The following is a 24,446-nucleotide window of genomic DNA, read 5'->3' as shown; positions in this document are numbered from 1 at the left end:
GGTTGGTTATTACCAAGTTTTTTCTATGTTATTATGGCATATTATTGCTTTTTTATGTACCGTGGGACTCCCACTCCGACGACGGGGAATGATTGAGGCATGTGAATCTATGAAAGACACCCCAATACTGGAGAACAAACATTTGGTATCAATATATCTTCACAAGAACCCAGGCTTCTTATTTATATATCTTCACAAGAACCCAGGCTTCTTATTTCTAAATATTTATTTATACACTCAAGAAACTATAAATAACCAAAACCTCCAATAGCTGGATAACTGTAACTATCAAAAGTGGTACTATTTCTGTGATAAAGCATCACACACAACTTGCATGTTTAACGATTGAATATTTGTCCTGCTTCTAAATACTCAGTGGCATAAAGTGGGCATACAGCTGCCATCAATACAACCTGTGACGCGGCAAATGTGCTATGAAATAAAAATGTAATTTGGTTAGTGGTAAATCCTGTTGTGTGTTAGGGAAAATATAGACTTTGTTTGATAACATAACATCTAGAACATGCCTAAGGAATCTAGGTAAGGCACTTTGATGAACATCACTTAGTACTGCAATAACATCCTGGTAATTAACAGAGGCTAAGAGGTGAAGTGAAGCATATTATTTGCACATGGGGGTTTGGCTTAAGCTTACCAATTTAACTACTTTATCTATTTCTCAAACAACTCCACTGTTTGCTGAAGGAACATAATCCAGACCACAAAAACCTTTGTCTCCTCCTCTGCAATCCAGCTAGTATACACATGCACCTTGCCATCACATACAAATCTGCCACTTTGAATGACACGGATGCATTTTGACCATGTTTATATAGGCTGCTCGTTAACCATCATATGGTGGAAAATAGCATGTGCAAAATGGCAATCCTGTAAACAGTCTATATTTGTGCGTACTTGGTACATATACATAGGGATTGGCTAATTAAGAATCCCCAACCGATCACAATATGGAGGTGGCAAATTAGGGAGTCACTATTTGATTTGTAAAATATAGTGACCGTATAGCCTTCCATACATAGGAAAAAAAGTTTTAATGTCAGTAACCAGTTTGCAAGTGGTTACAGATGTATTAATCTTAAAACCATCTGGCAATAACTAACAATACTATCAAGGAGAACATTTTTCTCCTGGCACTTGAGGATGTCAATCCATTTGTGTCAATTATACTGTGAGCAAATGGCTCTTTTACTAAAGACTCGCCACAGTCATTGTAATTTTAATTTCTAGCAATATGGGCGTGTTAATTAACACAGGAATAACGGCGCCTGACAAAAAACATGTAGTAGAAGCAAACAAAAGTAATTCTTGCGTGCAACAGGTTGAGGGAAAACCCCTAAAACCCTCAAAGTTGGGACCCGACGGTCGGAAGTGAATGTCAATTCCTATGCACACGCTTCCATGCAGAATGAAAGTGCATCAAATGTAGGTAAGTAGAGGAAGGCAAGTAATGTCGACACATATTTCTTTGTCTTTATCCAAGAAAACACAAAGTCCAGCCAACACGTGTTGATGCGTTACGGTATTAACCCTCGACTTCTTCAGGGCTGTAACGTTGCAGATAAGGAATTCAATTCTTGAATAAAGACAAAGAAATAAGTCTACATTACTTACCTCCCTCTACTTACCTACATTTGAAGAATTTTCATTCTACACAGAAGCGTGTGCATAGGAATTGACATTCATTTTAATTTCTCATGGCCACACACTATCAAAATAAAACTTCTGTATGTGACAGAAAGGAGACACTTCTATACATACTTTTATATATAGTTTTTTATCATACAAAGTAGTCAATTACAATAACATCTGAATTCAAATCAATATTGAAGCACCATTGAGTTGGTAATGAAAATTAAACCACTAAATACCATACAAGTTAGCAGTTCAAAACAGTGGAGTAAACATTCTTAGCTTATTAATTCAATCTGCATCTTTTTGTCACACTCTCCAGTTAATGTTTATAAAATGTAAAGTTCCTTTGCACCCCTGCCTAACCAGAAAGCCCCAACCTCATGGAAATTAACTACAGTGAAATAAGAATCTTACCAAATGGGTTTTTACCCCAGATATTGAAGGAGAGAATAAGAAACATTATCAATATACACAACTCAAGCAGAATTCAATACAAAAATGAAAAGGCAAACAATTTTTCACAGTACAGAGTAAAGACTGACAACTGATTTGGAACCTTGAGTTCGCATACAAATAAATAATCCAATCTATTATCATATTAGATGCAGAAGACCCAGTTCGTTATATATTTAATAGTGTGCTTCTGCTGTGCACAACTTTGATATTCCAAAGCTATTTCTACCAAATTGGACTTTCTAGAGGTGACAATAGTCTTAAGACTGGGTTGTTCATTAGCCGTATAGCAACTTAAGCTAATGTTCAAGCAAGCACTATAAAAAGGTAGCCCTCTTTTGTATGCAACTGTGAAACAGGGTTGTGTACCTGATTCACAACACTGCCACAGACATACCCACAATTTTCATTATTGTACAAATAGTACACCATTGCGGGAATATTAAAGTTGATGTGCACTTAAAATGAAGGAAAAGGTTCTATGACATCTCCTGTCGTACAAAAAGCACCTTCACACCATGGCAGATAGGCTTGGTAGGCTTATAAAGAAGTCACATAGTACCAGGGAACATCTTATGATGATCATTTCCACTTGCTCCACATCACACCTTTCTTTATTTGTGCAAAGTATTCTACTATAGGTCAAGTAGAACATACAATATTTGGTAAAGGTTCTGAAACCATATGCTTTAAAACAAACTGAATAAGTTAAAACTATTATGCATTTCCTCAGCAACCACAAAGATAGCAGAAGGGGCTGAGGGAAGACAGACCAGGGACACCATACAGTTGCAGCATTAAGTATTCATGAAGCATCTGATGACCTATGCATGAAAAAAGCTTAGTAACACAATATTTATTAAGTCTTCAGGCAAATCCCTGTATCGAAAGCAATACAACTGTGGTTGATATTTTGAAAGGAACTGAGCACTACATTCCTAGTGATGGATCTTTAATAAATTCCACCTTTCCCTGAACTGTCTCTCCATATATATTCAAGGAGTGGTAGTGAAAGGAGTACATACTCAATATCCAAATGTTCATCTTTCAAAAAACTGGCCAAGAATTCAGTTAGTGTGCTTACATTAAACTTAAAGTTTGAACTCAAGTATTTTGATATGCACATTTACAAAGAAATTAAAACAGACAGGAAACAAGCTAAAAATAAAAACATAGATATTCCAACCGTTTATCAAAATTAATTTGAGGACAAAAAACATGAACAGTGCAAAAGAAATTTCAAAAGAATCTATAAACATCTGTCAATATATACATATATTTTTCTGTAAAGGACAATAGGAAATAGCATCTTAAAATATGTGACCAGGCGACAGGATACATTCCACAGCACCAAACATATGCTTCATATAGCTGTGCACAATGGCAGAGCGAAGTCCATTGGTGCCCTCTGTATGGCAGACTCCTTAATAGCAGTGCAGGTTCCAAGTGCGGTTCTTTGTGAAACTTGGGTGCGTGCCCAGTAAGGAGACGCAGAAACACTATGGTGCAGAAATATTCTATTGCTTAAAATAGGCGCTCTGTTGGTGCAGCAGTTAAGAGTGCCAAGTGATATGTAAACTCGCAATTTCCGTATTTCAGGCAAGATTGGTATCTGCCCTCGCTGTTCGATCACAACAGACGTTGGATAAAAGTTCAAATGGTTTTGACTTTACCACCTCGTGACTTGTTAAGGCTGAATGCGAATGCTTGTAAAACAGAAGACATCGGATCCTGCTGTCATTCTGGCATAGTCCACGGAGAAATAGTCCTGCCGTAGTCCATGGGGAAAACTCTTAAGACGTGAAGAATCTTCCACTATTTAGTTAGCAGGACTGTTTCCTCATCACTGAGTGTTTTTGTCTTTCATGTTCCAATCTTCTGTCGGAAGCTGGTGAAATAGCTTTCATAGTGGGGGTCTGATAGGTCGAGCAAGTTCCACACCAAGTGGCTGAGAATTCTTCTCAGCTTCCAGCAGCTCATCTAGTATATCTCTGAAAAGAGATATTATACATTATAATTCTGGTTAAAGGGGGTTACATTTATTCCTACACAATGCATACCACTGACTTGACCTGTACCAATCTTAAAATACAAACACTTCAAATTCTTTTATTCAACATTTTCGAGTAGTGGAGTACAGCTTAAGGGCAATTTTCAACCAATCATGTAAAGAAAATCCCAATAAATAAACCCATTTTCTTGGTCTGGCATTCCTGAATGACACAGCTGTAATCAAAGTTGTTCTTGCCTAGATTCACCAATTGAATATCACAGACTGTGAGCAAGATCCAGGAAACACTTTTTTTAAACAAACGTGATATTTCCTCCTTCAGCACAGTTCTTCATTTATCCCTTAACTGCCAGGGTGCCTGCACACTCCTGAGACAGGTACTTTCTCAAATGTTTCCACGGATCTTGTACAACCATTTGGAGGGTCACGTCCCTTTAAATCTGTGGCTTGTGTTAATTAATGTATGTATGTAAATACACACACATATACACATATACATACACACACACACACACACACACATTATACATACGTATACATACACGCACATCCACACATTTATATACATGCACGCACACATGCATATACCCAAACATCAAGGATGCACCTAGTAAGTCTTTTTAAGGAGTCTTTATGAGATATGAAATGTACTTACCTTCAGCAACCATCTTTCATGTGAATGTCCAACTTTTAGATTTCTCCCATTTCGAATCCTCACCTTTGGAATATCCCAGGAGCCAGACTGGATTCAGAAACTTAACAACTCTACAATGCTGATATGGTGTCCTGGCGCCAGAAACACCCTTGTGACTTCACTGGAGCATAAAGCCCCACCCTGGCATCCGGATGTCAGTTTTCCATCCATTTTTTCTGTGCCGGAGGTGGAAAGGAAAAGAGCTATGGGAATTCGGGAGGTGCAGAACCACAGTCTTACTCGCAACCCTTTTTTATATTTGTGGTCTGTACCATCCTGAAAGGGGAGGTAGTAGCGATAACAATAATTAGAAAGAGTATCCCTAAGAAGGAAAATGCTACTTACCAGTATGCATATGTTCTTGGCATGTAGAGCTGCAGAGTTACACACTGTGCATAGATGGCTACCTAGTGTTGGGCCCGGATGTTTGCAGTTTGTTTTTGTTGTAGAAAAGTCTTTGGAAGTCACAGGATAGGCGACTCCTCCTTTGGATCATACTGCTAATGGGCATTGGCTCCATCCCCAGATTGTTTTTCACCATTAGGGAAGTGATGGAGCTGTACAAGAAGTAGTGATGTCCATGTGATTTGTATATAATTAAGATAATACTGTAACAGATAAAGGTAGCCGGCGAGGCGGGAGGGCGTGTGTAACTCTGCAGCTCTACATGCCAAGAACATATGCATACTGGTAAGTAGCATTTTCTGTTTGAGGCATATGAGCTGCAGATTACACACTGTGCATAGATTGTATAGCAGTACCCACCTTTAGCGGCAACCACCCGCATCTGTTGCAGTTGTTTCAAACAGAGTGTTTAGTATCGCCTGGCCCACAGTGGCTTGTTTAGTTTGCACATCTACATAATAGTGTTTTGTGAATGTGTGCGGTGTAGACCATGTAGCTGCTTTGCATATATCATCTAGGGGAATGTTACCTAAAAATGCCATTGAAGCTCCTATTTTCCTTGTAGAATGGGCTTTAGGAGGAATTGTTAATGTACGTTTAGCTTTGTGGTAACATTTGTATGCATTTAACAATCCACGTAGCTAGCCCCGATTTTGATATGGGGTTACCTTTATGTGGTGGTGAAAAGGACACAAAAAGTTGTTTTACAAAAAGTTTGTGTCCTTTCGATGTAGTACAGTAATGCTCTTTTGGCATCTAAGGTGTGTAGAGCTCTTTCTGCGACTGTTTGTGGCTGTGAGAAAAATACGGGCAGCTCAACAGATTGATTTAGATGGAATGGTGAAATGACTTTTGGAAGGAATTTAGGATTAGTACGAAGAACAACTTTATGATGATGCATTTGCAGAAAGGGTTCTTGAATGGTAAATGCTTGTAGTTCACTAACTTCTCGGAGAAGTATAGCTACTAGGAAAGCTACTTTCCAAGTTAAGAATTGAAATTCACATGTATGTAACGGTTCAAAGGGAGGTCCCATTAACCGTGTGAGAACAATGTTTAAGTTCCACACTGGTGAAGGTGGCGTTCTGTGAGGGATTATTCTTTTGATTCCTTCCATGAATGCCTTTATAGCAGGTACTCTAAAAAGAGATAGATGTTGTCTATTTTGTAAGTATGCTGCAATGGCAGCAAGGTGTAGTCCGATAGATGTGTAGGCTAAATATCTTGCCAATAATGCTTGTGTATTGGCAATACACCACATGTTTGCTGCTTGAGACGCAGTTCTTTTCCCTGATGCGTCAAGGAGCTTAGACTCTTTATCAGGTGGGGGAGCTTAACCTGATGTTTGTGAATTTGCTCTTTTGCGTGCATTGGAAGCAACAAGAGAGTCTAGCGGTACTGGGCCTTTAATATATGCTGGGTCTGAAGGGGCAGCTTTATATTTTCTCTCAATTCGTGGGTTAATGACCAGAGTTCTAACTTTGTCTTTGAAGACTTCAGGAGCATGCTTAATCACTCCTTTAAGCATGGGTAAAATGGATGAGGACATTTGTGCGTTATCAAAGGTATCCATTAGGAAGACTTCATCTACATGGTCTGTATGCATGTCCACCCCATGATACTGAGCAGCTCCGTGTACTAACTGATTAAAGCCCATAGTGTCTTCTGGTGGGGAAGGCCTAGAGGGGTATATGTCGTCCTGAGGGACATTTGGGATGTCTGGGGTGTTATAATCATCCCACGGGTCAGGTGAGCCTGGAGGAATAGATGGATCATCTGCATTACCCCCTATATCATCAGAGCGATCATCCCTGTTATCATCTGGTATTATTGAGGATGTAGGGGAATGTTGTGGTAGGGGAACAGGCGGTGATGGCATAGGTGGAGGAGAAGGGGAAGGAACTCTTAGAGGAGAGGTAGCCATGTCCTTCTTTGGATGAGGAGCTGGTGCAGGTGTATCCAGTGGTCGTGTTTTTTTTTTTTAACTTAGTCGACCAGTGGTTGGATCTTTAACCAGTCTTTTGTGCAGGGTCTGGGTGAAATAAGTCCTCTGCAGGAGGCCGATCTTTTGGTGTGGAGGGAGGTTTCGGCACCGAACTGGCTTCTTTTGGGTTTAAAGCTTTTTGTTTGGCAATGTCTAACAGGAGAAGTAGGAGTCTTTTTCGGCTCCGATGATTCTCGGTTCTGATGCATTTTTCGGATCAGATTGTTTTTTCTGTTCTGGTGGTCTTTTTGAATCCGAAGCGTGTTTGCTTGGTCCCGACCTGGGTTTTGGTGCTGAGGGACTATCAGTATGCTTCGGTGCCGATTGTTTCGATGTCGGCATGGCAGCCGATGTCTTTTTCGGTGCCGGTAGGTGTGCGCCGGCACCGTGAGGAGGCAGACTCTAGCTCGAGACGCCGGAAGGCTTAGCGAGCTTCTTAGCCGGGCCCGGAGGCTGGGCAGTAGAAGTAGTGTCCCGGTGTGCACCCGTGCCCGAGGGTGTGACCAAAGCCTTTTTTGAATGTGTCGAGGAAGGGTCGGGGTCGACCGTCTTAGTTACGACCCGCTGTACTGGAGTGATATCCTCGACTTTGAAATCTTTGGCCTCGGAGTTGCTGTTGACGCCATGTTGTTCTGGGACGTCGACGCCCTCTTCGAAGAGGTTGTCTGGAATCGAGCCATTGTTCTCCTAGCTCTTCGGTCCCAGATCGTCTTCTTGGAGCGGAAGGAGGCACAAGCAGAACAGTCTCTGGCCTCGTGCTCCGGGGAGAGGCCAAGGTTACACACCTTATGAAGGTCGGTGTGGGGAAACTTCGACATACATTGAGGACACTTTAAATGGCGTCCTTTCCATGAGCTGGAGTCGAGGCCAAGTTAGGCCCTAAGGCAGTCGTCGACGACCGGAATCGAAGGCTTCGATATTGAAGAGTAGCGTCGACTGGAAAACGCGTTCGAAACTATATTGTGGAAGCTGGTGAGGATTGCGTGCCGAAGGAAATCGGTTCCAACACGGAGCGCTGGAAACACATCCAAGCCCGGTGGCGGAAAAAAACAATCTGGGGATGGAGCTGATGCCCATGCGCAGTATGATCCAAAGGAGGAGTCACCTATCCTGTGACTTCCAAAGACTTTTCTACAACAAAAACATCCGGGCCCACCACTAGGTGGCCATCTATGCACAGTGTGTAATCTGCAGCTCATATTGCTCGAACAGATTATCGAAGGCAAGTACCTTTCTTCTGATGGATGCTTTTATCTTCAGATAAATCATCTTTTGAATAGACTCCCAAGTGCCAACCAGGATGGAAAGTCTGAAAAAAATAGACCAGGAAATCTTGGAGCGTTGAACATGCAAAAGGGCCATCCCTCCTTATTCAAAATCCAAGCAATAATGCTTAGCAAAGGTAAAAAGTAAGGACTGACATAACTTATCTGTGCTCACTGCAAAGCTTTATTGGGAAAAGATTTAAAAAACAAACACCCCAGACAGTTTTGCCTGTAGACTATCGAGATTAAGGTGCCACCACAAGGACACAAACTGTTATCAGCACCCAAAATAGAGGAGACCTGGCTGAAGAAAGTCTGGCTACAAAGATTATGTCTACTACCTCCAATGACAAATCAAAACTGCTCCGATGCTGCAGTTTAATTTCTGCACATGGAGGTATATGTTGAGATAAGAGTACATGACACTTCCCTGGTATCGAGACAGGACAAAGGGGTAGCTGAATCAGATGGCAAATGCTCAGGCTCCAGAAATCAAAGTTAAGTCTTCTGGTCCAATCTAGGGCAATGAAAAGGCCTAAGGATCTGTGCTCCACAGCAGACGGCAAGCTTCTTCCAGGAAAACAGTGGGAACCTTAGAAACTTCAGTGCACAGTAATTATGTCCCTGAGTTTTCATTGGTGGCGAAAAGATCCAGCAAGGGCACGAACAACTGCTCAAAGAGGTTTTAAGCCCCCGGGGATGAAGACTACATTTGTGGTTCACCAGCCAACATCTTAACTCACCTGCTCAGACGTTCAGAGACTAGGACAGGCAAATGGCCCACGTATCTGTCTGACAGATGCCCTGCAAGGGGACTCCCCGACCCAGGGCAGTAGTAGCCGCCGTGGCCAGAGTAGAATGGGCCCTCAGCCCAACAGGAGGCTCCTTTTTCCCAATGGAGTAACATGCCTTGATGCAGAGCACAACATGACCCACGAGAGATAGTTCGCTTGTGCACAGCCTGTCCCTTCTTAGCGCCACGTAACCAACAAAGAGCTGGTTGTCCACCCGGAACTGGCGTGTGCGGTCTAGATAGAATGAGAGCGCACATTTTGGGTCCAGACGGTGGAGCCTCTCTTCCTCCTTCGAGGGATGCGGAGGCGGAAAGAAGGTGGGCAAGGTGATGGACTGCCAGATATGAAAGGCTGTAAGCACCTTGGGCAGGAAAGAAGTTCTCAAAACAACTTTATCTGGATGGACAGAGGAAAGGAGGCTTAGAAGATAGAGCCTGGAGCTCACTCACTCTCCTGGCAATAGGTGATGGCAACCAGGAATGCAGTCTTAAGAGTTAGAAGACGAAGAGGGCAATTGTGAAGTGGCTCGAAAGGAGAGCACATCAAATAGGTTAGAACAAGGTTCAAGTCCCACTGAGGCATCACGAAAGGAACAGGAGGGAACATGTGCGTGATGCCTTTCACGAACCTATTTACAACTGGGGACTTGAAAAGAGAAGGCTGATCAGCAAGCCTCAAGAAGGCCGAAATGGCAGAGAGATAGCCTTTGATAGTGCCCAGAGCAGAGCCCTGCTGGGCAAGAGAAAGAAGAGAGAGGTAACCTCTGAAAGAGGGGCAGAGAGTGGATCCACAGCCTTTGCTGTGCACCATGCCACAAATTTGTTCCACCTGCGGGCATATACCGATTTTGTGGAGCGACGCCTGGCAGCCAGAATGACATCACAAACTTCAGGAGCTAAGTCAAATGGCCTCAACTGTCGCTGCTCAATCTCCACGCATGGAGGTGGAGACTGGACAGGTTCGGGTGGAGGAACGTCCCCTGCTGCTGCGACAGAAGGTCCTCCTGGTGAGGCAGACTAATCAGGGGATCGACTGACATACTGAGTAGCTCGGGATACCAGTACCTTCGTGCCCAGTCCGGAGCCACAAGGATAACCTGGGCCAGGTCGTGCCTGATCTTCAGCACTCTGGGCAGAAGTGGTATAGGCGGAAAGGCGTACAACAGACCGCAGCTCCACTCGCGACGAAAAGAGTCTCAGAGCAAGTGCCGACTAGGAAATTCCAATATGCAGAACTGATATTGCACGTTCTCTTCTGTAGTGAATAGATCTAACCAAGGCTCTCCCCACTGCTGAAAGAGACCTTGTGCCACGTCAGAGTTCAGACACCATTTGTGATCCATCATGCACCGACGGTGAGTTTGTCCGCCCTGGCGTTCAGGGAACCTGTCAGGTGTTGAACCACCAGGGTGATGGCCTGGCGTTCCAGCCATGTCCATAGGCGCAGATCCTCCTGACAAAGGGTCCACGACCCCACCCTGCCCTGTTTGTTGCAGTACCACATGGCGGTGGTGTTTTCCGTGAACACCTGCACTACACTTCCCCGGACAGAGGGAAGGAATGCCTTCAGTGCAAGCCGGATCTCCCGCAGCTCCAGAAGGTTGATATGGAGCCAGGACTCTGCCAGAGACCAGAGGCCTCTGATCTCCGCCTCTCCCATGTGGCCCCCCCATCCCAGGAGGGACGCATCCCCTCACTAATACGTGCTCTGGTTGGGGTAGGGAGAGGGATCTGCCATCGACCCAATCGCGGTCCATGAGCCACCACTGCAACTGTCTCACAGTGCCCTCCGAGATCAGGACGTGGTCGGAAAGGTTGCCCTGATGCTGGGCCCATTGAAACTTCAGGTACCACTGCAGAGCCCGCATCCGCCATCTGGCGAGATGCACCAGTAGGATGCAAGAGGCCATCAGCCCCAGGAGCCGCAGCCTCAACCTGACCGACCCGGGATAAAGGCTGAAAGATCAGAATCAGAGCCTGAATATCCCGAAGCCGCTGCTCGGGGGGATAAACCCGAAACTGCGCCGAGTCCAGAAGAGGAGCTTCTGAGAGGGGCACAGGTGTGACTTCGGCACATTGATGGAGAACCCCAGCAGGTGCAGCAGGTCAGCCGTAGTCTGGAGGTGGGAGACTACGGTCTGGGGCGAGCCCGCCTTCAACAACCAGTAGTCAAGATAGGTGAAGACTGGAACCCCTGATCTGCGCAGATGAGCTGCGACCACTGCCATCACTTTCGTGAACACCCGAGGGGAGCTGGTACGGCCAAAGGGGAGCACGGTAAACTGAAAGTGCTTGTGCCTACCGTGAACTGCAGGTAGCGCCGGCAGGACGTGGATGTGGAAATAAGCATCCTGCAAGTCCAAAGCCACCATCCAGTCTCCAGGGTCTAGGGCAGCTAAGACATGAGCAAATGTCAGCATCTTGAACTTCTCCTGCCGGAGGCAGCCATTGATGTTCGAGGTCCAAGATAGGGCGTAGGCCTCCTTTGCTCTTCTTGGGAGCCAGAAAGTAGTGGGAACAACAACCACACCCTAATTCTGGCCCAGGAACGCGATAGATGGCCCCCTTGGCCAAGAGGGCCGTAACTTCCTCTCGCAGAAGTGCACCCAATTGTCCGACGTGATGGTACGCCAGTGGAGGAGGTGATGGCGAACCCTGCCCCCCCACTGGCGTCGAATGTGCCTGAAAGCTCGGACTAGGAAGGCTTTGAGGCAGATGCTGCGGGAGTGGATGTGGACTGACCCTGCCGTAGTCCCCCGGCACCGCCTGTCCCTTCTGACCGCGTTGAGGTTGGTTCTGCGGCCTCTGGCTGGACGTATGGGGGCGCCCCTGCCTTGGCCACGAAAGGGGTGAAAAGCGGAAGTTTGCTGGCGCTTGGCTTCGCCCAAGGACTTGGCCGTGCCCTCGAGTCCTTAAAACTCTCTAGCGCACTTGTAAGGCGGACCGGAACACAGCTTTCTCCGGGTCTAAATACTATTTCCTCCACGCTCTTTCAGCGCGTTTACAGCCAAGTTTAAGCTGGCGTAGTTCGCTCGTATACCAAGGGCTAGCTCGATTCACCCTCCCTCGGGACTTCCGGAGGGGTGCCAACTTATCCAGCGAGCTCGTGATGGACTGGCTGAAGAGAGTATAGCTCTCTTCAGCTGAACTGCCAAGCTTAAAATCCTTCCCTAAAATACTCGGAAGTGGAGAGATGTTAAGTATTCGGGACCAAGGTCTCCCTAACTTGGCTTGGGACAGTCCAGCTTCCCGCAAGGAGTGGTCCTCTAAACAAAGAGAGAACATAATCAGGAAGTGGTCTGTCCAAAACTGGCGCTTAATCTCATCCATAGATACCCATTGTGGATCAGCAAATATTAGGTCCAGGATATGACCCTTCCGATGCGTGGTGGCATTCACCAGCTGTTCTAGACCGATATCTTTACAGGCTTGACTAAGGGAGGAGAATGCCTTGTCCAAAGGGCCGCCAGCCCACAGATTAAAATCTCCAAGAATCAATAACTTGGAGTGGGAGCTGGCGAGCTCATAGATCAGGTCAATAAGTAGCGATACTGAAGAGGCCGGTCCTGGAGGTAAAAAGTCCACATTTGTAAAGCGCACAATCACCCGTAAGGGTCTCTAGGCGCTGGGGGCCGTCGGGAAGATTAAGCGAGCTATTGCCCAGAGTCACATGGTGCTGGGCTAACCTGCCGCCGGAGCCGGGGATCGAACCGTGGTCCCCAGATTCCAGCGTCAGTCGCCCTGGCCGCGGCGCCACACGTCGATAACATAGGACGCCCGAACAAAGTATCAACTCCTGTTTTTTGACCGAAAATCCCATCAGTTCAAAGCCTGGCACCTCTCGGATCTTCAACTGGGAAAGGGTCAACGAGTCTTTATAAATGAACCCGATACCCCCTCCTCGGTTAAGTGTGCGCGGAGTGTGACTAATTTTATAGCCTGCAGGGCAGGCTAGGCCCAATTCAACCTCGCAGTCTTCCAGAGTCCACGTTTCTGTGAGGAAGAGGACATCGAGATTTTCTGAGTCAATGAGGAAGGCAATTTCCGTGTGGTGCTTGCGAAGGGATCTGACATTAAGCAACCCACAGGAGATTTGCCTAGTAGTTGAAACATGGGCACTGGCTGTTTGCCTTGCCGGGTTCTGGCTGGGTCTAAGTCTAAAAAGCTCAGCTCGGGAATAGGCTATACGAAGTGAGCCAGAGGGGCCAGAGGTAGCGGCCCTAAGCGCGTCCGTTGCGCGAACGGGCGCAAACGGGCTTACCTCCGGCGCGCCTACGACGCGCCTACGACGCGCCTACGACGCGCCTACGACGCGCCCTCTGCGCGCAAGCGCTGCGCGTCTGTCTGTCCATCCTAAATACTATTACGCTGAGCGGAGGACCGCCTACTAGCCTCTTGCCTTACGCAAGATGGCCGCGGAGTACCTCGCCTCACTACCCAACCCAAGATGTCGGACCCGACTAAATCTTACTGATCCCCGCCGAGTGCGAGGAAGTGAGCAATTATGATGCAGGTATGCCTCACTATGAACTAGTGGTGTACTTACCGCAAGCCTGAGGTAGTGATGATGTGCTAGAATGATATTGAAGTAGACATCCTTGAGATAGAGAGTAGCCATAGATCTCCTATGCAAAGAAATGAAATGAAGCCTTGAAAAGACGTCTAGTAGCACTTGGATACTATGGAATGGTTGAGTGACCTCAGGTCTAATATTAGCCTTAGTGAGCCTGCTTTCAAAATTAAAAAAAGTATAACAAATGTACTCAGTCACCTTTAGTGCGACAGGTTCCATTGCATCATTGCTGACAATTGCTGGTATCTCCTCCTGCAGCAGTGTGATGCTCCTGACTGATGGTGTTCAGCTTAGCGGTGTAGTGAAGAATTTCAATCAGTATCCCTGCTGTATGACAGATAGGACCCACTTTGTGGGTATTCCCTCCCATTGCAGAAGGTATAACCTTACTTTTCCCTACCGACCGGTGTTGTCAGGATAGTATGGTGGACAAGCCACTTCTACGAAGTAAAGACACCCTTTCCTTTGGCTTGCTACCTTTCCCTCAACAATTGCCTCGGAGTGCTCCTCTGGGAAGTTGCCCCTCCTGAAAGGACTACTGTTGCTGAAATGAATATGCTACTTACCAGTATGCATCTGTTCTTGGCATGTAGGGCTGCTAACATTCATATCTGTAGCATATATCGCCGCCTAGTGTTGGGTCCGGATGATTGCACACTGTTGTCCTGGAAGAGTCTTCGAAGTATCACGAGATAGGTGGCTCCTCCCCTGGACTACAGTGCGCATGGGCATCGACTCCATCCCCAGATTGTTTTTAGCCATTGTGGCAAAGATGGAGTGTAACTGAGAAAGTGATGGCCATGCTAGAGATGAAATGCAAGAAAAGTCTGCAGCCGCTACGGGCGCCGGGGAGGAGGGCGGGCGATATGAATGTTAGCAGCCCTACATGCCAAGAACAGATGCATACTGGTAAGTAGCATATTCAGTTCGAGGCATGTGGGCTGCTAAATTCATATCTGTAGCATAGTCTGAAAAAGTGTTTTAAGAACAGCCTGTCCTACAGCTGCCTGCTGTTTGGAATGCACATCTACACAGTAATGTTTGGTAAACGTATGTGGTGTAGACCATGTGGCTGCCCTACAAATGTCTTCCAAAGGAATGTTACCCAGGAATGCCATGGAGGCCCCCAGTTTGCGTGTGGAGTGTGCTCTGGGGGGACCGTTAAAGTGCGCTTAGCCTTCTGATAGCAAATCTGAATACATTTAACGATCCACCTGGCTATTCCTGCTTTGGAAATGGGGTTGCCTTTATGCTGGGCTGCGAAGGCAACAAAGAGTTGCTGTGTCTTTCTAAAAGGTTGTGTTCTGTCAATGTAGTACATAAGCGCTCTTTTGACATCAAGCGTATGGAGCATCCTTTCCGCCACCGTTTCTGGGTTGGGGAAGAATGCGGGCAGTTCGATCGTTTGATTGACATGAAACTGCGACACCACCTTAGGGAGAAATTTGGGGTTAGTGCGCAGCACCACCCTGTTTGAATGAATTTGTATAAATGGCTCTTGAATGGTGAGCGCCTGTAGCTCACTAACACGTCGGAGAGACGTTATGGCAATGAGAAAAGCCACTTTCCATGTGAGGAACTGAAGCTCATATGAATGCAGAGGTTCAAAAGGGGGACCCATCAATCTGGCGAGCACCACATTGAGGTTCCACGCAGGAGCTGGCGGGGTCCTGGGAGGGATAACCCGCTTCAGCCCTTCTAGGAATGCTTTAATGGCAGGCACCCTGAAGACAGAGAGGTGCTGCCTGTTTTGGAGATAAGCCGCTATGGCGGATAAGTGTATCCGAATGGAAGCGTATGCTAGATTGCATTTGTAAAGATGCAACAGATAGCAGATATTAGGAATCGATTCATCGAGCGGGTTGATAGCGTGCTCGGTACAGTAGATGACAAACCGCTTCCACTTTGCTGCATAGCAAGCTCTGGTAGTGGGCTTCCTTGCCTCCCGGATGATGTCCATGCATTCAGGGGGCAAATCAAGGTAGCCAAACTCTAAGACCTCAGGAGCCAGATCGCCAGATTGAGCTGCTGCGGATCTGGTTGCTGAATGTCGCCACGGTTCTGCGTTAAGAGCCGGGGCGTGAGGTGCAGTCTTTGATGCGGTACCACGGAGAGTTCGAGGAACGTGGTGTACCACGGTTGTCGCGCCCACGTTGGAGCAACTAGGATGAGCATCAGCGAGTGTTGCTGTAGCTTTTTTGCCACCAGCGGAATGAGAGGCGCTGGGGCAAAAGCGTACGCAAATCTGCCTGACCAGTTCATCCATATCGCATTGCCCTGCGATAGTGGGTGAGGGAACCTGGCGGCAAAGCTTTGGCATTTTGCGTTTTCCTCCGTGGCAAACAGGTCTATCTCTGGATGACACCACTGCTGGAACTACGGGCGGAGTACTGATGGATGTAACTCCCACTCGTGCATTTGGTGGCTGTACCTGCTGAGCAGATCCGCCATCTGATTGTCCGTGCCCGGGAGGTGTTCCTCTGAATGGCCCACTTCCACATGCTCTGAGCCAGATGAGACAACTGTGGAGAGTGCGTACTTCCCTGCTTTTGAATGTAGTACATGGCTGTCATGTTGTCCGTCCGGATCAACACGACTTTGTTGCACAGATGTACTTTGAAGGACTTGAGTGCCATGAAGATTGCCATCAGCTCCAAGTAGTTGATGTGCATCTTCCTTTGTTGCGTTGTCATAGCCCCTGCACTGTATAGTGGAGCACATGAGCCCCCCATCCCTGGAGAGATGCGTCCGTTGTTAGTGTAATCTGTGGCACAGGCTCCTGGAACGGTCGGCCCTTGCAAAGGTTGTGTGGATTCCACCAATGCAGAGAGCTGTATGCCCGACCCGTCCCCAACACTAGGTCGTTTAGCTGTCCTTGAGCCTGAGTCCACTGATGCGCTAAGCATTCTTGGAGCGGACGCATATGGAGTCTCGCGTGCGGGACTATGAAGATGCAGGAGGCCATCATGCCTATCAACTGCATGAACACTCTTGCTGGAAGCGAGTGTTGCGGTCTGAACTTTTGGATCAGCGCCTGGATGTTGTCGATCCTCGCTGGGTTTGGCTGAGCTGTGGCAGCCAGGGTATTGATCGTCGCGCCTAAATACTGCCGCACATGGGCCGGCTGAAGGTGTGACTTTGGGTAGTTTAGTGTATCCTAGACTGTGAAGGAGGTGAATGGTGTGGGACATGTCTGCGGCGCACTGCTGGGCTGACTTTGCCTGCACGAGCCAGTCGTCCAGATAAGGGTAGACATGTATACCCTGTCTCCGGAGGTGTGCCGCCACTGTCGCCAGACATTTTGTGAACACTCTGGGAGCAGTGGTCACTCCGAAGGGGAGTACCTTGAACTGGTAATGCCTGTTTTGGATGGTGAACCTGAGGTACTTGCGGTGGGATGGGTGGAGTGGTATGTGAAAGTAAGCATCCTTGAGGTCTAAGGTTGCCAGGAAGTCTCCCCGTTGTAACAAGGGAAGAACCTGCTGCAGTGTCAACATGTGGAAGTGTTCTGAAAGAATGTACTGGTTTAAGGGGCGTAGGTCTAGAATCGGTCTGAGTGAGCCGTCCTTTTTTGGTATTAAGTACAGGGAATAAACCCCCGTGCCTTCTTCCTCCACTGGCACGAGCTCTATTGCGCCTTTTTGCAGCATCACCAGAACCTCCTGCTGCAATAAGTGCAAGTGCTCTGCTGACATAGGACAGTGTTTTGGGGGCATGGGTGGTGGGGTGGGTGTCAGCTCCAAACAATAGCTGAACTGGATAAGTTTCCTGACCCACCTGTCTGTGGTGATGGACTTCCAGACGGGCAGGAACTGTTGGAGTCTCCCCCCGACAGGTGTTGGATGGTCGGGGGGCAGTGACAGGGAGTCACTGTTTGTTGGCGGCAGAGGAACGGGAACTCTTGTTGCCTCTGCCTCTACCCGTGGCACTGTTTCCTCTGTATCCACCTCTGCCCTGCTTGCTGTAGGAGGATTGCGCACCACTTTTATTGAATGGCGTCTGCTGCGACATGTGCCCCCTGTTAACACCTCGATTGCCGGAGCGACGAAAAGTGTTCCCTCTAAATTGTTGTGACTGGAGAGCTCCCATGGACTTGGCAGTCTCGGTATCTTTTTTGATCTTCTCCAGGGTGGTGTCCACCTCTGGGCCAAACAACCTGTCTGGATTAACGGGCTGGTTGAGGATAGTAGTTTGTATTTCTGGCTTGAATCCTGAGATGCGGAGCCATGCCCGACGCCTCAACATCACACTAGTGTTGATCGCTCTCGCTGCTGTGTCCGCAACATCTAGCGCACACTTTATAGCAGCGTTGGAGATGAGCTTCCCCTCCTGGATAAGCATTTCAGCTCCCTCTTTAAACTGGTCTGGGAGGTGTTGTAACAGCTGCTCTAGGGTGTCGTAGTGTGCCCTATCGTATCTGGCCAACAGAGCCTGCGTGTTTGAGATGCGCCATATGTTGGCCGCCTGAGCTGCCACCCTCTTCCCAGATGCCTCCAGCACTTTTGACTCCTTGTCTGGGGGAGGAGCTTCATCCGTGGTTTGGGAGTTTGCCCTCTTGCGGGCATTAGAGACCACCAAAGAGTCCAAAGGCAACTGGCCCCTAATGTAGGTCGGGTCGCCAGGTGCCGGTCTGTACTTCTTCTCAATGCGTGGGTTCACAACCCGTGATCTTGTGGGTTCCTTGAAAATGTTTGCCGCATGCTTAAGGACCCCTTTCAACATTGGGAGAGTCTTGACAGTTTTTTCAGCAGTAGAGAAAGTGTCAAAAAGGAAGTCCACCTCCACGGGGTCAGCATGCATTTCCACTTTATGGTATGTGGCTGCCCTTTCAATTAAGGCATTAAATGCCACAGAGTCCTCAGTGGGAGACGGCTTCACGTTATAAACCTGGGGATCCTGGACCGTCTGCTGGTCTCCTTGATCACCAGTGTTCATCCATGAGTCCTGTTGCTCATCAGGCTCCGTATGAGCAGGAAAATTGTACTCATTTTGCTCCCCTCCATCCCCATCAGAGTACGTGGGTGAAGGTGTTGCACTCCGCCCATGCTGAGGAAGAATCTGCTCCACCAGAACTGGTGTATCCGCTGCAGGCTTCTTACGTTTCAGAGGAATGGTAAAGGACTGCAAAGGTTGTGAAGTAATCTTCCTCTTGTATAGCGTGAGTTTCCCGGTGTCGGCATCGATGAAATGCTCCGACCGTTCTTCAACCAAAGGGTGTCGATTACCCACAGCCCCAGCCGGTTGAGTGGACGTCGACAGTGTCCTTGGGCACCGACCGCGGTGCAAAGGCCTTCGGCGCCACCTTAGGCGGCAACGTGTAGAGGAGCGGTGCCGGTGTGGTCTTCGGTGTGTCTGCCGGCTTCGGTGCGGAAGGAGTCTTCGGTTCCGACGCCAAAGCCTTGTCCTTAAGGCGCTTGAGGGAGTCCGAGACCTGCTTCGTAAAGGAAGCAGACTGTTTCGTCGATCCGACCGATGTCCTTGGTCCGCCCCCCGGGGAAGACCCGAGCGTGGATGACTTGTGTTTGTCCGGTCGAGGCGCAGGAGCACTCTTGACTGGTGCGCTTTGATCACTGTCCACTGCCGCAGACGTCGATGCAGACTGCTTCGGATCGACAGGTTTTCCTTTAGGAGTCACGGCCCCTGACCTTGGCTCTGCGCCCTTCACCGACTTCGCGTCAAGGGGGCCCCTGGTCTTCAGCGCGACAGACTGACCCGATGTAGGCTCAACCGTCTTCTTGGGCGTCGGCTTGTCTACCTTGGTGGACACCGGCTCGACGGGCTTCTTCGAGCTTGGCTCCTTAACCACCTTCGGCACCTTTGCCTGGTCGGCAGCGTGCATCTGTTTGGAGGCCCCCTTAGACGACGGCGTCGGCACCGGAGCGGACGTCTTCGGTTTCGATGGCGTGTCGGCCATCTTTGTCTTCATCGATACCGAAGGTTTCGGTTTTGATTTCAGTAATGGCGGCTCCGCGGAGGTGTCCGTAGCCGGGCCGGAAGGCGGGGCCGTGGATCGAGGTGCAAGGTCTTGGGTAAGGCCGTGTGGCGATCCCGTGACCTGAGCCTTTGTAAGAGTACGAACGGGGCATAGCTCTTCCTCCGAGCTATCTTCCATGGCCCCATATGCTGCGTTGTCGTCCCCTACCTTCGACGATTTCCTCAATGTCGGGACTGTAGACGTCCGCTCCGTCGTCGGACTCTACCTCCACCGGGGTAGGGGAAATCTGCAGGTGACGCAGTTGCTAGTCTTCCGCGGGGTCGTCAAAGATGTCCACTGGTGCCGGAGCTGATCGCTGGGCCTCAAGGCGCGCCACGCGCCGAAGCTTGATCGTCTTCTTCGATCGAAATCTGGAACAGGCCATACAGCTGGCCTCGTCGTGGTCCGGCGACAGGCACTTGTTGCACACAGGATGGACGTCGATGTGTGGGTACTTGGATCCACACACGGGACATTTCTTGAATGGACTCCGCTCCATGCCGTCGAAGTCTTGCTGCGTCGACTAGGCCCCGATCACCGAAGAGTCTCACGACCCCCCGGATATCCGACTCTACGAGCTGGAAGATAGACGGGACCGAACGCGAACAATACCGACGGTACAAAGAAGGCCTTTTGGCCTTGAAAAAGTTCTACAACTATTCCTAACAGGAGACGTCGAAATCACATCCGAACCCAATGGCGGAAAAAAACAATCTGGGGATGGAGTCGATGCCCATGTGCACTGTAGTCCAGGGGAGGAGCCACCTATCTCGGGATACTTCGAAGACTCTTCCAGGACAACAGTGTGCAATCATCCGGACCCAACACTAGGCGGCGATCTATGCTACAGATATGAATTTAGCAGCCCACATGCCTCGAACACCAGGGTACTGCTTTGTTGCCGCAGTCCTGGCACCGCCTCTCAACTGTTGGTGCCAAACACCATGCCTACAGGCTGGATTTGAAGTGCTCCCATAGCCTTAGAGGTCTGTGTCCTTGATCTTTTCTTTCTTTGAGTCTACACAAGGCATACACAAATGTTATCCATAAAGCAAACTGTTAGAAGTAATGAAGACAGGATCGGAGTAGCAGAGGATACTTCTTTATTGGCCATCCAACTCTCCACAAACCGCCTACGAGCCCCAACATTCTAAGGTGAGCTCTAGCAGGGGGAGACCAAGGAAGAGGAGGGGTGGACAGGATGTACCATTCCTAGACAAAACTAAAGGGAGGAGAAAACGAATTCCCATGTGGCAAAGTTACTTACAGGACGGCCTTAATGTTAGCACTGGCACGACTAAGAAAGGGGGTAAGCATGTGCCCCTAAAGAAAAGAGCATTAAAAATGTTTACAATACTTTTGCATGTGTACGTCACATTACAGATCTTACAATTTTGTCACAGCTTCACCATTGCCCATTTTCAAGAAGAACCACATTGTCAAGGGCCTTAGCAATCCAGCAAGGGGGGTAGAACTTACTTTGGCTGTGCCAGTCTTTTATGCTTCTCTTTACTTCCACATCACTGACCTCCCAGTTGGGGACTTTAACGCCGTTTTTCTAGTCGTAGCATTCTTTGTATTTGGCTTGGTGCAAATCAATGTTCCTAGTAACTTCTACAGGAATATTGTTTTTCGCCTTGCCTCCTTCCAGCCAACTAGGGTTGAACTTGATGCCCAGCTCTCTTCCGCGGAGGGAGACGAAAGGGGAGATCCCAGTCACTAGGTTTGGGGAGGTGTGATATGCCCAGATACTAACGTAGGTAAGCTACCTCGTGACCATTGGTAACAGCCAATTGAATGTGCTCTACGATCAATCTGTTTGCCCTCTCGGCTAAGCCGTTTGCTTTTGGGCAATATAGTCCAGTCAATTAATGTTTTATCTTCATGTTGTCAAGGAATTCCTTCATGGTCTGTGAGGTAAATTGTACCCCAGGTGTGATATGCCCCAAGACACTTACGTAGGTAAGCTACCTCGTGACCATTGGTAACAACCAATTGAATGTGCTCTATGATCAATCTGTTTGCCCTCTCGGCTAAGCCGTTTGCTTTTGGGCAATATAGTCCAGTCAATTAATGTTTTATCTTCATGTTGTCAAGGAATTCCTTCATGGTCTGTGAGGTAAATTGTACCCCATTATTTGTGATCAAAATTGAGGGTATGCCCTCCTTGGAGAACATGTGCTTGAGGAACTCCAAAACTGTATTTGTGTTGACACGATGTACAAACTTCTGAGTAATCCAAGTGTAGTCAATTAGGACCAGCATGAATCTCTTCTGGATACCCAGGTTGTCCATAGGTCCTATGATGTCCATGGCTAGTTTGTTCCATGGCTTGTTTGGTACTTGATGAGGGATAGAGGTGCTTTCCACAGAGTTTTAGACTTGTCACTTTTGGCACAGCTTACACAGTCCTTGACTCGTTGGTCTGCCATGGTGTCCACCTTGGAGAACCCTGATTCTACGTTTCATTATGTTGCGTACCAAATGCCCTTCATGCACCAACGCTATTATTCTCTTCCTGAGACCAGTAGGTGGTATTACTCTGCTTTGGTGGTACACTCTAGCCCCGATGACACTCCGTTTCTGACTTCCCAGAATTCTCCGAGTTCTTCTTCAAGGTCGCTTATCTTGTTTGGCCAACCTTCTCTCGTAAAGACCTTGAGTCTGCACAATACTTTGTCTTCCTCCAAATGCTTGTCCCATTCCCCTTCTGTGATGGCAGGGTAGTCTACTATCATGATGGGACTGTCTAGCATTTCATCCTGCTCCTCTGTTTTGAAGTCCTTGATAAGAAATCGTCAATTTTGTTTTCTTCCCCAGGTACGGTACTCCACTTTGAAGTTCGAGCCCCAATATCCAATTACTTATGCACATAGTACAGTTCTCCATTCCCTTCACAGTAAAAATGGAGGAGAGTGGCTTGTGGTCTGTCCGGATAGTGAAATTCAACCCCCACAAAAAGAACTTGCAGTGCCTCACCGCCCAGAAACATGCCAGGGCTTCTTTTTCGATTACTGAGTAATTGTATTCTGCACTCGTGAGGCACCTGGATGCAAAGGCAATAATCTGCTCTTCTCTGCCTTGTGTGGCTCCTAGTCCTTTGTTTTAAGCATCTGTGGTGAGAATGGTCTTCCTAGGGTCAAAAGACCCTAACGCCGGCGAATTCAAGATCTTTTAGCTCGTTCTTTACACACTTATGCTCTTCATCAAATGTGAAGTCTTTGTTCTTCTTCAAGAGATTTTGCACCAGTTCACATTTAGAAGCGACATTTTTTTAACCACTTGGACATGTATTCCATGAGCCCCAGGAAGGATTTAAGTGAATCCTTGCTCTTCGGATATGGGGCATCCTTTACAGCACCAAGCAGGCTGTTTTTTGGCCTGAACCCTACTTCAGAAATCGAGTGTCCCAATTATTCAATGGAGGACACACTAATTTTACATTTGTTCCTTTGTACAGTCAGCCCAGCGTCTGTGAGCTTCTGCATTACAAGTTTAAGGGTGTATTCATGTTCTTCTATGCTGCGCCCATACACAAGGATATCAGCCTGGAAACACATCAACTGGCCCACTCCCTTCAAGATTTGCGGCATAATCTTCTGGAAAAACGTGCAGCCGACGCTAATCCGAATGGTATCCTCCTGAACATGAATGCACCTTGGGGAGTGATCAAGGCGGTGAGTTGCCTGGATTCTGGGTGGAGATCCACCTCGTGATAGGCAATTGATAGATCGATTATGCTGAAGTACCTTGCAGGTCCATGGTACTGAGGATCTAATTGATATTAGGCAGAGGGTGCCTCTCCACCCAAATGCTTTAATTGAGGCTGCGTAGGTCCACACACAGCCGAATGCCTTAACCATTGGCCTTAGCTGCGATAACTACTGGGGCAAACCATTCGGAGCAATCCACAGGCTGAATGATACCCATGTCACACAATTTACTCAATTCCTTCTCCAATGGTTTTCATTTGTTGTGGTACTGGTCGCAACTTGTGAACCACAGGCTTGGCGCAGGACTTCAGTTTGATTCTGTGTTGGAAATCATGCAGACAGCCAAACTTCTTTTGAAACAATTCCGGAAATTCCTCACAAATGGTGTCACTTCCTTGGTTTCCTTCGGGAAGTAGGACTTGCTCCTTACTGTTTATGTCCATGATGATGCCCAGTTCCTTTTGGTGCTGCCATCCCAGCAGGTTGGATCCAGATTCCACAATGTATACTTTACTAAAAGCTTTCCTGTCATTGAATTGTATATTCATCTCATTCATTCCCATGAGGGGTATCGGTTCCTTGCTGTACCCTGTGGGAGAAAAGTACGGTTTCTGCAGAGAGCTCACCATTTGCTCCCCAAAGTTCTCAAAATAATTTTTGTTTAAAAGGGTGAACGGGGAACATGAATCTGCAAACAGTGACATTTTTGTTGTTCAGTAACACATCGCACTTAGGTACCCATCATACCTGATCGTCCTTTTCAATATCATGTAAATTAAGCTTCGTGCTCTGCAGTTTTCTGGACGATTGTTTGATCGGCTGTTATGCCATCTGATGGACAAGCCTTTACTGGGTAGGGTTAGAAAGATATAGGGGGCCACTATTATACTGTGGATCTTCCTTTCTCAGTTGAGATGGGCTCATAGTA

The 24,446-nt window shown here is 47.7% G+C and overlaps 1 protein-coding gene across 3 annotated transcripts in view; it reads right to left on the bottom strand.

Annotated features, from left to right (window-relative positions):
* Positions 1–1,778: 1,778 nt before the first annotated feature.
* The window catches only part of USP37 (ubiquitin specific peptidase 37), a 396,132-nt gene continuing 373,464 nt past the window's right edge, over positions 1,779–24,446 (bottom strand). For all 3 annotated transcript variants that reach the window (XM_078679235.1, XM_078679238.1, XM_078679236.1), the window contains one exon: positions 1,779–4,097. In XM_078679235.1, coding sequence (XP_078535361.1) covers positions 4,010–4,097 — 88 coding nt within the window. In that variant the 3' untranslated portion in view covers positions 1,779–4,009. The remainder of the gene's footprint in view (positions 4,098–24,446) is intronic.

This window comes from Lissotriton helveticus, chromosome 3_1 (assembly GCF_964261635.1).
Source record: "Lissotriton helveticus chromosome 3_1, aLisHel1.1, whole genome shotgun sequence".
Classification (NCBI taxonomy): domain Eukaryota; kingdom Metazoa; phylum Chordata; class Amphibia; order Caudata; family Salamandridae; genus Lissotriton; species Lissotriton helveticus.
Note: the sequence above shows the minus strand (reverse complement) of the source record. Positions and strands in the feature narration are given on the sequence as shown.